The following is a 14,465-nucleotide window of genomic DNA, read 5'->3' on the forward strand; positions in this document are numbered from 1 at the left end:
TATCACCTCCCCCTGCCTGCTGAGGCCAGTGATCGGCAGCATGTTTACCCTGGAGAAGATAGCTGATGAACACAGACACCAAGAAGCCAATAGAAACCAGGGAAAGATTGTCATCAATGTCATGAACCCACAATGATGGGACCTCCAGTGACATCTCTCCATCTACTACCAAACTGAACATAGTTGTTTCACACCAAACGTAACATTTGGTTGATCAACTTGGTTGATAATGCACATGACCTGAATGTTATGTGATTCTTATTATGTAGACATTTGTATCACATTCTATTTAGTGTTCTATCAAATTATTCTTATTTCTTTACTTAGTAGGCTGTTAACAGAAATAGGTTGTTATTGGTATAATACAAATAGTTTGGCACATCTGTGTTTTCATAAGGCATCAAGAATAAACAGTATTTTTTTCAACAAGAACAATGAACATTGTTTGTAATAATGTAATGCTGTTACGTGTTCTACTATTTGTGTTCCATTTTCCATGTGTCGCGGATAGAAACACAAGACAAAATTCTGTGCATATGGCCACAATTACATTCCAGTACAACTAGAGCGCGTGTGTGATTTTTATGCGCAAACCCGCCACAAGCGAACACGGTGACTACAAACCGGAATTGGCAGGCTATAATGAAATGTTCTACTTCCTGAAGTCACCGGCAAGTTTTGTTTTGGGAGATTTTGTTTCTGTGAGTCTACACTTGTTATTTTTAATATAATAATAATAATTGTGCTACGGACACCAGGAGACTATCGACCCCCGTCGAAACAAAGTGGGTAGAATGTGGCGGTGTGTGATTATTTGTGGGTTATGCACTTGACTTCCTCATGCATAGTTTATCTAACCAACTGAAAGCGTAACTTTCTGACAGTGTTTCAGGATCAGTCTTTAATGGCAGATCAATTGTTTTATTTTCTCAAATTAATAAACTACAGAGGTTAGTTAATTCAACGAGCATGTGTGAATGGTTATGCTGTAGGTCAATACTGGGTGCGTTAGAGATGTCGACGATGAGTATCAAGTGTTTGTTCGCTAACGCCCAGGAAGATCCTATTGAAACTCCCATCAGACTGCTCTACAAGCATTATAATGTCAAAAGCAGTGGTGGTGTAGGCAGAAATTCGTTAATGTCAGGGCCAGCAAAAATATAGGTGTGCCGAAATGTGGACACTCAAATTATCATAAAAGGTTAGGCCACGCTATACTCCACCGTAATCGATCGCACCCAACAAACCATCTAAAACGTGATTTCGTATTACAGACCAATAGTCTTGTAGGCCTACGTAAATCCACTACTCTTACAAAACATGCGACTCACATAGACCTACACATAATACGCCATAGGCCTATATTTAATGAGAATAGAACATAATACCCTGATGTAACAGTAATAATCACAATAGACTTGGCAATCTCTTACAGGCTGAACCAGGAGATAGTTGGCGAGGCAGCCACAAATGTAACCATATAACACTAGGAGAGCTGAGAGCATCATATTGACTCAAAACGAAATTGACTTTAAATACTCTGCCATTTTTAAAGTTATGTCCTCCCTGTCCTTGACTTTTCCTAAATATTTCGAACACACTATCTTTGTTAGAATCTTAATATCACAAACAATTTATGTTATAAACAGTTTAAGATGTCATGTCACCCCCCCCCCCCAAAAATGTATTGAATTCAAAATAAAATACATCGTTAACTTGAAAAACAAAGTTGAGAATGTAAACATTTTTGTGGATGGGTGAAATAATGGATGTTGAAATAAAAAACCAAACAACGGAAAGCAAAATGTATATAATTGTAAACAAAAGTAAGACCTCAAAAGCAAAACCCCCAAATTTGTAAGCAAATAATTTTAAATGTCATGTTTGAAAATATATATATTTAAAAACGAATGCAAAAATCGTTTTCGGTTCAACTTTCCCCGCAACCAATCCTATTGAATACATTTTGCCTACGCTTTTGCCCGCATGTACTACTTTTTGATTACGCTACTCGTATCTTTGCTTTCACTGCCAGTGTTTTCGATTTGCGTGTTTTGGCATTATTTTTCCGTGAAGTACGGGGTTTAGAGGGAGGTATAGACAATGAGTTTCCATTGGTCCGCTAGTTTTGGAGTGACGGTTCACCTTAACCCAATCAATGATTTATTGTGTCACTGGCTATGACCCTTCTAACTACTTCGGTAAACATATGAATGACCTGTTGCACAACGTTCGGCGCAGGTGTTATGAACTGGTTTGCCATTGTTTAGAACAGGTTTTTTTATTTTATTTTTACTGCTACAGTGTTTTTTTTTACTGCTATGGACAACATCATAAGTTACTTGGACACAAGGTTCCACACCACTGCAAAACATGTAGAATAATTTTCTGCTGTTCTGAAAATTGGGCAGATTAGTGAGGATAAAGTCCATTCTGTGTACCAACCACTGATCATGGAGTATTCCAGAGATCTTACTACACCACAGTTTCAAAATGAAGTAAGACACCTGGACACTGAATATGCTGCCACTTTTACCCCTAACATGTCACCTGAATGCAATTTGTAAGATGCAGCTGTAAATCATTTTTGGAGAAGTGTGCATTGCTTTACGTATATTTTGCACACTGCCTGTGACTGTTGCGGATAGAGCTTTCAGTAAGCTAAAACTGATGAACTATTTGAGGTCCCAGGACAGGCTTTGCAGTCTTGCCATGATGTCCATTGAAAGTCAGTTAGCTAGAAAGCTGGACTTCGAAGACTGAATCAGTGACCTTGCTAGCAAGAAGGCTTTTTTGGGGGCGCTGGGTTAACGCTGAGCAAAGGCCAGTGGTTAACTGTTAAATGGCATGGCTATGGATATTGGATCACTACACACATGATGCCCACAGGCTGAGAACAAGACTGAGAACAAGATGTATCTCAAAGTAATGGCTAGATTGCCATAAAATTAGTTATGCACAATCAAGACCCCAAGTGGAAGAAACCTATTGATTTGGTGACCACTTGCCCTTTCCTCTAGCACCACCATCAGGCCTTTTCACTTCCATTTTGTTTTCCATTTCCACTTCTACAGCTGCTTATTTTCTAGTTGGTATGTAATACTTAGTTCCAAAATCTACTGCTGATTTTATTATTTTGTTTGTTATGTCATTCTATAGATTATGATGTTAATTTATTTTAATTGAAGAGGTTCATGTATATTTAAGTTATATTTATTTTAAGTTATTCATTCATTTTAAGATAATTTTCCATTCAATAATTTTCCAATTTAGACTGTAAAAAATGGCCTTTAGCACATTTCTTATAGAGGGTATCAGTCTTGCATCAAATAGTGAATTCCACTTTATGCAGACTGTTGCATGCTTGTCTGCACAGTGTTATATTTTCACAGGTCACTGTCAGTAAATATCGTACAATAAATATTGGACTACAAGAGAGTTGCAAGCCTGCAAAGGTAGAGATATTTAAAGCTTTGAATGGGTCAATTGGGTTCTGGAGGTGTGTGGTTACAGCAATTGCGCAAGGTTGGTGTGGCCTTTGGTGGTGGGGCCCAATGTGATATCTTTTCATGGGGCCCAAAATCCCTCGTGGCGTGCCCCTGACTACAACCAAAACTATATTGAAACTAATTTCACACGTACACTGAGATTACAAAACATTAAGAACACCTGTTCTTTCCATGACATAGCCTATCCTTGCCAAACAACTCTTAAAAATGAACCCTTGAGGTCTATTTCAAAATATATATTTTGGGGGGGCTGAATTACTTACTCAAAATATGCCATTCTGTTCCTTTGAAATGCATTTTCTTAAATTCATAAATGAAATCCCAAAGACCTGCCCTTAACAAAGTAATAAATAATAATCTTTGTGATGGTGTTTATTTAAAGGAATACTTCGGGATTTTGGAAACGAGTCCTTTATCTACTTCCCCAGAGTCAGATTAACTAGTGGAGACCTTTTTTATGTCTCTGTGTCCAGTATGATGGAAGTTAAGAGAGAAGAGTCAGGCCATGCTTTTATCGTCAACATCTCTAACACACACTGGGTGGGGTTAATGAGTAATTGATGGGGTCGAATGCAGGCTGGTGGCAGACAGAAACATAATGTGGCACATTTTTTTGCATCCTTGTGTCACGAGCTAAAACACAAGCAAAGCCTATGATCTTTCACTATATCCTCTTGGCATACCAGCCATAGCTGTTGTATTTATCATTGTTGCAGATCTAAAACATGGCGGAACCAAACCAAGGGCCTCAACGTAAGATGTCCACCACAGGTGACAGTCTGTACAATATACTTGAACTGGAGAAGGGAGCATCCGCAGCAGAAATAAAGAAGGCATACAGGTATAAACAGGTGAAAGTAGATCACATTTCTTCCTGGTACGGGACCTCCTATATGTGCAGCAAAACATTTTATGGGCCTAATCATGGAACTACATATAGAATCCCTGTTAATTCAATAGGATCTCTATGGGCCTAGTCGTAAAGATTTGTCACTTAACTTTTAAAATGTATTACCTTTTATTGTGTCATTAACACAACCAGTCATGATGCTTTTTATCTGATTGTCAAACGATCACTTCAAAGGGCTCCTTTACTAGGCTAACCTGCGCATGTTCATCCACTCGCAACATATTTCCAGCCTCCAAACAGTGGTGAATGGAAAGAGGCGATTGTCTTTAGGCCAAAATGTATTTGTCCACTGCTGTCTGCACGCGCGTCTCTGTCTCGCCCATCATCTCTGCCTTGGCAAAATGTCAGGGTTCTTGTCACATTATAGAGTGTAGGCTATACCACCTGTTGTCATTAGCTCATTTGTCATGCCTCTGACATACGGTAATAATAAATAGTGGTGTAATAGACAACAGTTTCCTTGACATTTCTATTTCATTATTGTGATGTTTTACTGGTACAGCATACACCCTCTATTTAATTTGCCGGATCATACCGCCTTACTTTCACCCCTGGTTATAAAACTCTCAAACACAGACAAATGCTTTGAGAAAGACTACAGAACAGTTAAAAACACGTCTGTTTTCTTAATGAAAGCACCATTAAGTGAAACTATAGCATAGGCTGTCCTTACTCTTTTTGGAAGATTTCTAGTAGATATAAAACAAAAGACATATTTGCATACTGGTAACCTGATTACCTGTTCTGTGGTTTTTGCACACGAGGTCAAATGATTCTCCTATTATATTTCTAAACTGAAACTTTCCCATGACTTACTCATGTGAATAAAAGCAGAGCACGACTTTAAGTTTCCCTGTGACAATATAAATTAAAGTCCTCTTCCTCCCAGGAAACTAGCACTGAGGAATCATCCTGACAAGAATCCAGACAATCCAGAGGCAGCTGAGAAGTTTAAAGAGATCAACAATGCCAACTCCATCCTCAACGACGAGACCAAGAGGAAGGTCTACGATGAGTACGGCTCCATGGGCCTCTATGTGGCCGAGCAGTTTGGAGACGAGAGCGTTAAATATTACTTCCTCATTCACAAGTGCTGGTTTAAGGTGAGAAGTCATTTAGGGCTTACACATTTTCATATGTATACACTTTGCAGACGCTTCTACCCAAACGTTACTTATTGTACAGTGAGTGCATACTGTACATTTTTACTAAGCGTATGTGATCCCGTTAGAAATTAACTCACGACCTTGGCATTGCTAAATTGTACTGCATGTTAATCATTAAGGTCATTATAGTTTTCTAACACTTACAAGTGTATGCATGACAACCTATGTCAATTATGCCCTGTGTGAAACAAATCCCCTCTTTAATTCCCAGACCCTGATGGTGTGCTGTGGGATCTTCACCCTCTGCTGCTGCTGTTGCTGCTGCTTTTTCTGCTGTGGCAGGTGCAAGCCACTGAAGGAGGAGCACGGATACGTAGACCCAGATGACCTGGAGGCTCAGATCAGAGCTGAGCAGGACAGGGGTGAGTGTGAGCAAGGTCTGGGGGGAGGCGAGGCCTGGGGGGAGGCGAGGTCTGGGGGGAGGCGAGGTCTGGGGGGAACTAGATAGTCCTTTAAGTATTAGGCAGAGGCTGCGGATTCATATAGGTAACCGCCCCGCCCCTTGGATCCATTTTCCCAGAACTGAAGATCCGATTCATGTTCTGCGCATAAGTGTTTCATTACCTCTACTTTACACAAACATCTTTTGGGGTTTACCCTCCCTTCACATTTCTCACTGTCAATCATGAATTATAATTATAAAGTTCTACCGGTGAAACGTCCATGCAGAATCTACATACCAACCATTTGATCTTAGTCAGTTTTAGGGGATATGCATTTAGATCTTGAGTTATACAGTGTTGTTTTGAATGATGTAGAGTGAGTGAGCAAACTGTAGCATAACCTACCTGTGATTAACGCACATATTTTGTTACTGGGGCATGCTGTTGAGTTTTGGCCACATGAGAAAAATGCGACCAATCGCACAACCATCCTAAAATCTCATAAGAAATTAGGTGGTGTTTTTTGTCTTACAGTAACGTTACACTATGCTTATGTCGTGTCTTTACTATCATTAAACTGAAGACTTTGTTTTTATCAAAGATTTTCTGTAATTAGTTACTCTATTTAATTTTTTTATTTTTTTATTTCACCTTTACTTAACCAGGTCGGCTAGTTGAGAACAAGTTCTCATTTGCAACTGCGACCTGGCCAAGATAAAGCACAGCAGTGTGAACAGACAACACAGAGTTACACATGGAGTAAACAATTAACAAGTCAACACAGTAGGAAAAAAATAGTCTATATACATTGTGTGCAAAAGGCATGAGGAGGTAGGCGAATAATTACAATTTTACAGATTAACACTGGAGTGATAAATGATCAGATGGTCATGTACAGGTAGAGATATAGGTGTGCAAAAGAGCAGAAAAGTAAATAAATAAAAACAGTATGAGGATGAGGTAGGTAAAAATGGGCGGGATATTTACCGATAGACTATGTACAGCTGCAGCAATCGGTTAGCTGCTCAGATAGCAGATGTTTGAAGTTGGTGAGGGAGATAAAAGTCTCCAACTTCAGCAATTTTTTTGCAATTCGTTCCAGTCACAGGCAGCAGAGAACTGGAACGAAAGGCGGCCAAATGAGGTGTTGGCTTTAGGGATGATCAGTGAGATACACCTGCTGGGGCGCTTGCTACGGGTGGGTGTTGCCATCGTGACCAGTGAACTGAGATAAGGCGGAGCTTTACCTAGCATGGACTTGTAGATGACCTGGAGCCAGTGGGTCTGGCGACGAATATGTAGCAGGGGCCAGCTGACTAGAGCATACAGGTCGCAGTGGTGGGTGGTATAAGGTGCTTTAGTGACAAAACGGATGGCACTGTGATAAACTGCATCCAGTTTGCTGAGTAGAGTGTTGGAAGCTATTTTGTAGATAACATTGCCGAAGTCAAGGATCGGTAGGAAAGTCAGTTTTACTAGGGTAAGTTTGGCGGCGTGAGTGAAGGAGGCTTTGTTGCGGAATAGAAAGCCGACTCTAGATTTGATTTTCGATTGGAGATGTTTGATATGAGTCTGGAAGGAGAGTTTACAGTCTAGCCAGACACCTAGGTACTTATAGATGTCCACATATTCAAGGTCGGAACCATCCAGGGTGGTGATGCTAGTCGGACGTGTGGGTGCAGGCAGCGAACGGTTGAAAAGCATGCATTTGGTTTTACTAGCGTTTAAGAGCAGTTGGAGGCCACGGAAGGAATGTTGTATGGCATTGAAGCTCGTTTGGAGGTTAGATAGCACAGTGTCCAAGGACGGGCCGGAAGTATACAGAATGGTGTCGTCTGCGTAGAGGTGGATCAGGGAATCGCCCGCAGCAAGAGCAACATCATTGATATATACAGAGAAAAGAGTCGGCCCGAGAATTGAACCCTGTGGCACCCCCATAGAGACTGCCAGAGTACCGGACAGCATGCCCTCCGATTTGACACACTGAACTCTGTCTGCAAAGTAGTTGGTGAACCAGGCAAGGCAGTCATCAGAAAAACCGAGTCTGCCGATAAGAATATGGTGATTGACGGAGTCGAAAGCCTTGGCAAGGTCGATGAAGATGGCTGACAGTACTGTCTTTTATCGATGGCGGGTTTAAACTGAATAATCATGTAACTGTAATTAACTAGGAAGTTGGGACACCAAGGAAAGTATTCAGATTACAAAGTTATAATTTCCCAATATAAGCTTTCAGATATTTTCATATCTGATCAATAGTCTTCTGATTAATGATTTATTTATTTTACCTCACGTTAGTCTCATTCCAAATGTTGTAAATTGTTGTTTATCTGCACGAATCCAGTCTTCACTATGAGTCATCCATACATCAATTGTCTTAAATCATTAATTTATTACTAACTAAGTAATTCACAGAAATGCATAAACAAGCAGTAAATATGGTTACATGAAATGATAGAATTTGCCCTAGTGGGCTGAACCGGCATGGTGGCTTGTTAGACAAAGGGGCAATGTGGGGTCGACCAAGAAGTCCCCACAGAGTTAATTATAACAATTAAAATGCTAATCCCTTACACATGAACGCTCAATAATTCGGGAACAATTGCAATCAATATATATATTTACGCTCAGTGTGTCGTCTTGATCGCTGGTGAAAAGTCTTTCTTTTGTAGAATTGTCCGTCTCTCTCCCTCTCTCTCTGTCTTGGTTAGAGGGGATAGTTCAAAGTGACATTTGTTATAGAATGGATGTTTCGACGGTTGTCGTTCTTCGTGTTCAATGATACCGAATTCCTAGCTGCAGACTAGTAATTAGTATCAAAGACTTGTTCTTATTCTGTCGGTAACGATAGTCTTAAGAGTTTAACCACGTGGTATGGTTAAAAGATTCTACAACCTTTAGCCATCTCGTAATTGAGTTAAGCTTGGTCTACAACCTTTGTCCCCCTCCTAATAGAGAAAAACATGGTCTGCTGATAATTTCTCAAAGTTGGGTTTTATTCGGAATGGCAGAAAAGGGCTGTCCCAGGATGTCTGACCCTAACTGGGCTCAGGGGCAGTCCTCTGATTTAGTTCAAATCCAATTGGGAATTGTATTTTTCTTCATTAAACAGTCCACAATAATATTACACCATTATACAAACAGTATCATACTCACTCATTCATCTTATACAACAATTAGATGTAAACCTCATATCTGAGGCTATTATATAAACAGTGTTATGGTAATGTGGCCACACCGTCTCTCTTGAGCTTCCCAAGTTGTGACAAATGCACCAGTTCGTAGCTGGATTCTTCACCAATCTTTTATACTTTCTCTGGAACATGAAATTTGTTCGTACCTCAAGTTCTGTGAGGTGAAAGGATTTCCTTTGTCCTCTGAAAGTGTACCCTCTCTCTAATACTGTGTGGCCTTGAGGCAGGGTCTTCTGAGGAATTTACGACCTCTGACCACAGTAGTCTGGTTGTAGAAGCAGAGAGTGGGGGATGGTGCTCGCTGTACTCATAGAGGCCAACGTCATGACACTTATTATATTTGGTTCTGTTATGTAGAATACTATCAATGTGATTTTGCAGACATGTATTTTTTGCAACTGTATTAAACAAGCACCATTTGCCACCAGTAGCCTGTTGTCTACAAGTAGTCCGTAAAGTAGAAAATCCTGCAAAACCTTTGGGGCCTTTAGCCATTTTGGGGCAGGAGGTAGCCTAGTGGTTAGAGCATTGGGCCAGTAACCAAAAGGTTGGTGGATCGAATCCCCGAGCTGCCAAGGTAAAAATCTGGCATTCTCTTCCTGAACAAGGCAGTTAACCCACTAGGCCATCATTGTAAATAAGAATTTGTTCTAACTGACTTGCCTAGTTAAGTAAAATAAATAAATACAAATTGGGAAGAGGGGTTCAGAAAAGTCAGATCTGCAGCCACTCCATAAGTATGATGTCTGTGTGGGTCAAACAATACATATTTAGAAGCTAGTTTTAGAATCAGCCTCTTTGTTTAGAGCAACCAGGACATCACTTTTAAGATGGTCCAGCGCAGGAGTCTGAAAATGTTTTTTTTAATTTCACAGCCGTTGGCGAGACTTTAATAATAATGGCTCAGCCAGACCATAGGGCAACCTCTGGCAACTCCGTTGAAACTCCAAACTGCGTCGGCTTTAACACTCTTTGTATACTGTATATCGTGCTTACAGCTTACGCCCATTGATTAGTGCTATTGTGGGCTAGCAGCTTATTAACCCATATGCTTTTGGCAATTGAGCTCTGAATGTGCTCACTAACTCTAACTATGCCAGTGTGCTTATCACTGTGATTACTTTTGTTGTTGGTACCTTTCTTTAGTCTTTCATGCTACAGCTCTATCTAAAAAGCTTGTCGTGTTCCTTCACACCACTAGCTGAACTAATTCCAATTCCAATACTTTCCCCTATTGCCAACCATGCGTTCTTTGTGATGTTGACATGATTAAGGCCATGCTTTAATGTTGTTCTGCTAATCAATTGCTGTTTACACAGGCAGCCCAAATTATTGGCAAAAAAAGCTGATCCGATTGGTCAAAAGACCAATTAGTGGAAAAAGAATGTAGCCTATGTTTATGTAACAGTATAGACTTTACGTCCGTCCCCTCGCCCCGACCTGGGCGCGGACCAGGGATGCTCTGGACACGTCAACAGTCACCCTCGAAGCATCGTTACCCATCGCTCCATAAAAGCCGCGGCCCTTGCAGAGCAAGGGGAACTACTACTTCAAGGTCTCAGAGCAAGTGACGTAACCGATTGAAACGCTACCAACGCGCACCACCGCTCACTAGCTAGCCATTTCGCATCGGCTACATTTACAAAACATGTTTTGAAAATGTTTATTATCATTACTAATAGGAAGGGTTGGTTCAAAAAAGCAGAATACAAATTTTAATTTCATTATGGACTAACAAAAATTAATTTTTCTAATAGGTCATTTCTGCCTGCTTGTGTCCTGGCTTGGACTCGAAGAGCTGAGTGAATTAACAGTACATCTCTGTTCTCCCTGCAGGGGAGCAAGAACCCATTGTGATCCAGCCTCATGCTGCTGCTAATGAGAAGACCGATTTCGATCACGACCAATCTGCAGCCAAACCACTCTGACCCTATACTCACCACAACGGACCAGTAAGAACCTGTCAGTGAGACGTCTTCCCATAGCTTGGTCCCAGATCTGTTTGTGCCGTCTTGCCAACTCGTATGGTCATTAGGACTTGGCAAGACAGCACAAACTGATATGGGACTAGGCTGGTCTGCCCACTCTGGTTACTCCCAACTAGGGTTGTAACTTTCCCAAAATTCACAGGTTTTCCCGAAATAAGGAGGGAATAAGCAGGAAATCTGGAATCCTCCATCCAGGATTTCTGGAAAACCAGGAAATGTGACATTACTGTGATCAGTTTCTGTGGTTCGTTTTTTAATCCGTGGCTGGTGCTTAAATCATGCAGTCGACCCACCGTACTATATGTGGCCAAAGCCTTATATTTGGATATATATATTTTTTATGTCTCAATATAATGGTCTGTATGTGGCTCATTTGAATTATAAATTGGGGTCTATGTTTACAAGAATCGTACATTCTTATGATTGTGCCAAATGCCAAGTTTACCTTAATGCTGAGGCGATCTTTCTTTGTAGATTGAAAAATATAGCATTTTTAATAGTACAGAACAATATGTGCAGAGTAATGGCTTCTATGCATGCTCAATGGAGAGTGTAGGGAAGGTGTTTGAAAAGAAACTGATGTGCCTCCCAAATGACACCATAGTCCCTATGTGTAACACACTACTTTTGACCAGAGCTATGTAGTGCACTACTTTTGACCAGGGCTCATAGGTCTCTGGTCCAAAGTAGTGCACTATATAGGGAATAGGAAGCTTGTGAAGAAAGGGAAGGGAAAGCGCAGCCTGAGTCTGAAGTTGTAAATGAATGTGCACTTTAAACGCCTTGTGGGTCGTTCAACAAAATGTGTAAATTTTGGGTAGGGTAACTTGGTAAAAACTTTCACATAATTCTGTCATAAAGAGCACATGTTCAACTTAATAAAAAACACATGTTCCCGGTTCAAGGTTAAATGGGTTAAAATCTTCCTAGAAGTCACAGAGGGTGCACAAAGGGACATGCCAAAATGCTGAATCTTTGCACTTCAGAAAGTCTTTATTAATATGAATAATCAGCTGTATTGAAAGTTGTGGTCTACATTAAATGGCACTTATTTTTTTTAAAATATTGGTGCACAATTTCTACTTTAAATATTAAAGGAATGCAAAAGGAACGACCCTTCTAAGCATAATGATCCAGTTATAATAAGGGTCTGCTGTGGACTGCCACTACCCCTTGTGTGGGAGCCAATAGCTGCAGCTTTAACCTATGAACCAATGTGAAGCGACGCCAAAAGTTTAAATGTGTTTATATGTTTGTTTTTAGGCAATATTTTTGTACTGTCAAGCTTTATTTTCAATTTTCCAAAGCTTATGATTCCATACATGTGCTCACTTTTTTCATTTTCTCATATGCCTCTCTTATACCTCCCTCTCTCTACATGGAATAATATCGGAGTTCTTGTAATTTAAACATGTCTTCCTGACCCATATGACTTCCCATTTCTTCTGATGATGTCTGTCCTCTTGTGTGACCTGGATTCAGTGTCAAATTCTGTTTCTGTGCAGTATAGTGTACATTATATTGAGCACTTCCTGAGCACACCTGCTCAACTGTTTAAACACAAAATAATGCCATTTGTTGAAAGCCATTGTCTCACATTCCAGCAATTCTCAGATTTTTTTCAGTGGGTTTCTTTTGTAGTTCAGCAGTATCACATTCAGTGAAAACTGGGGAAAAAAAAGATATATAACGCAGTTAAAACATTGCTGTGATTATTTGTCCATTGACTTTAATTTCTCTCACTGAGGATTTACCTGTGGTGGCTTTGTGTCAAATGCTGTTGATATATTTAATCCATAACTCTTTAATTTCCCCAACCTAATATGCAGGATTCGTCAAAGGCTTTATTTTTGAATTAATGTGTTACTATCATTCTCCTTTAATAAAAATGTTTCCATTTTGTTTTGATCCTACTTTCTACTTTATATACTGTTAATAATGTAAAATATTTATATAAATGTATATTGAATAAATTGGGGGTTATGTAAAGGATTGTCTGCTCATTTATTTCTCACAGAAATTCTACAAACTTATTTTTCAGGAAAATACAATACTTCTACAGTATATGTACGTATGTAAAGATCCTTGTAGAAAACCACACCTGATGAACAGGTGTCAGGTTTTTAACAGACGCAGGCATGAATCAGACCAACGTTAAGAGACTAGCAGAGTTCATTTGGAGATTTGTGTTGTAAACTTAGAGGCAGCAATGCCATAAGGACAGTGGTGTTTCCTTTTAGTTTAAGCAGGCACTTTTTAGCCTGTTTGATTCTTTCTAAACTTTCAGTAGCTGTTTTAGCAGGATGATGTTCTGATGATGGATTTGAGAAACACCATCTTATTGAGGATGATACTACACACTCAATTACATTACTGGGGTATGTAGCACTGGTGTACCGGACCCCCCGCAATGAGGGGAGCCCACAAGCTCTGGGGGCCCATGCGCCTGTCACGATGTCTATTTTTATTTAATAAACCGTTTTGACAGTAACCCTCAAATAATTCATAAACCTTTTTAATTTCCATATGTAGTAGGAAGATAAGTGTTTGTTTCTTGGGCTTCAAGAATGGGACTAAAAAATAAACTAATTGAAAGTACAGTATGAGTGCATGTCAGTGAACAAACGTGGCCAACGCTACGACGGGGCCAGTGCAATGAGTGGAGCTTACTCTGGTGTTCAAAAACACAGCCTAATGCTTCTTAGGTAGTTCTTTATGAGTTTTACTTTAGAAAACGATCTCTCCGCAGATGTGACAGTTTCAGGTGTGGTAAAAACAGCTTGATTGCTATAGCAACAACAGGGAAACTGGTCAGAAGGGAGTTGTTCTGTAACATCTTTAATTGAGGCGCTCATTCTCCTTAATTGCCGGCCTCGACACGTTACGGAAAGAGTAACTGTATAGGAAGTTCTGGGGACAGATTGTCTGGATACTGGACAGCTCATAAATTGGCAGATGCAAACCGGTTATCTTCAGCAGAAAACAGTTCTTGAGGACTTGAACTAAAAAATATGTTTGCGATTTCTTTCAAACTGGTGAACTGCTGTAAGAGTTGTGTAGACGCAATATCAACAGTCTCTTATCTCTGGTATATCTTGTCATGCATCATTCAAGACTAAGTTTAAATTGTGTGCAGCGCAATGGACATATAGTGCATTCTGAAAGTATTCCGGTCAAAATGAGCAATCGGAGGAGAAGGGCCTTGGTCAGGGAGGTGACCAAGAACCCGATGGTCACTCTGACAGAGCTCCAGAGTACCTCTGGGGATAACCTTCCAGAATCAAATCATCAAAACAAATTGTCACATGCGCCGAA

At 40.1% G+C, this 14,465-nt stretch overlaps 1 protein-coding gene across 2 annotated transcripts; it reads left to right on the top strand.

Annotated features, from left to right (window-relative positions):
• Positions 1-551: 551 nt before the first annotated feature.
• On the top strand, positions 552-13,139 carry LOC118362831 (dnaJ homolog subfamily C member 5B-like). 2 transcript variants are annotated; one of them, XM_035743470.2, is made up of 5 exons: positions 552-701; positions 4,226-4,350; positions 5,309-5,522; positions 5,797-5,947; positions 10,999-13,139. In XM_035743470.2, the coding sequence occupies exons 2-5, from the start codon at positions 4,235-4,237 to the stop codon at positions 11,088-11,090; spliced, it is 573 nt and encodes a 190-aa protein (XP_035599363.1). In that variant the 5' UTR covers positions 552-701; positions 4,226-4,234; the 3' UTR covers positions 11,091-13,139. The 2 variants fall into 2 exon arrangements, with proteins under 2 accessions (XP_035599363.1, XP_035599362.1); XM_035743469.2 differs by having other exon boundaries at positions 609-785.
• The last annotated feature ends 1,326 nt before the right edge of the window (positions 13,140-14,465 follow it).

The sequence above is a fragment of the Oncorhynchus keta genome, chromosome 29 (genome assembly GCF_023373465.1).
Source record: "Oncorhynchus keta strain PuntledgeMale-10-30-2019 chromosome 29, Oket_V2, whole genome shotgun sequence".
In the NCBI taxonomy this organism is placed as follows: Eukaryota; Metazoa; Chordata; class Actinopteri; order Salmoniformes; family Salmonidae; genus Oncorhynchus; species Oncorhynchus keta.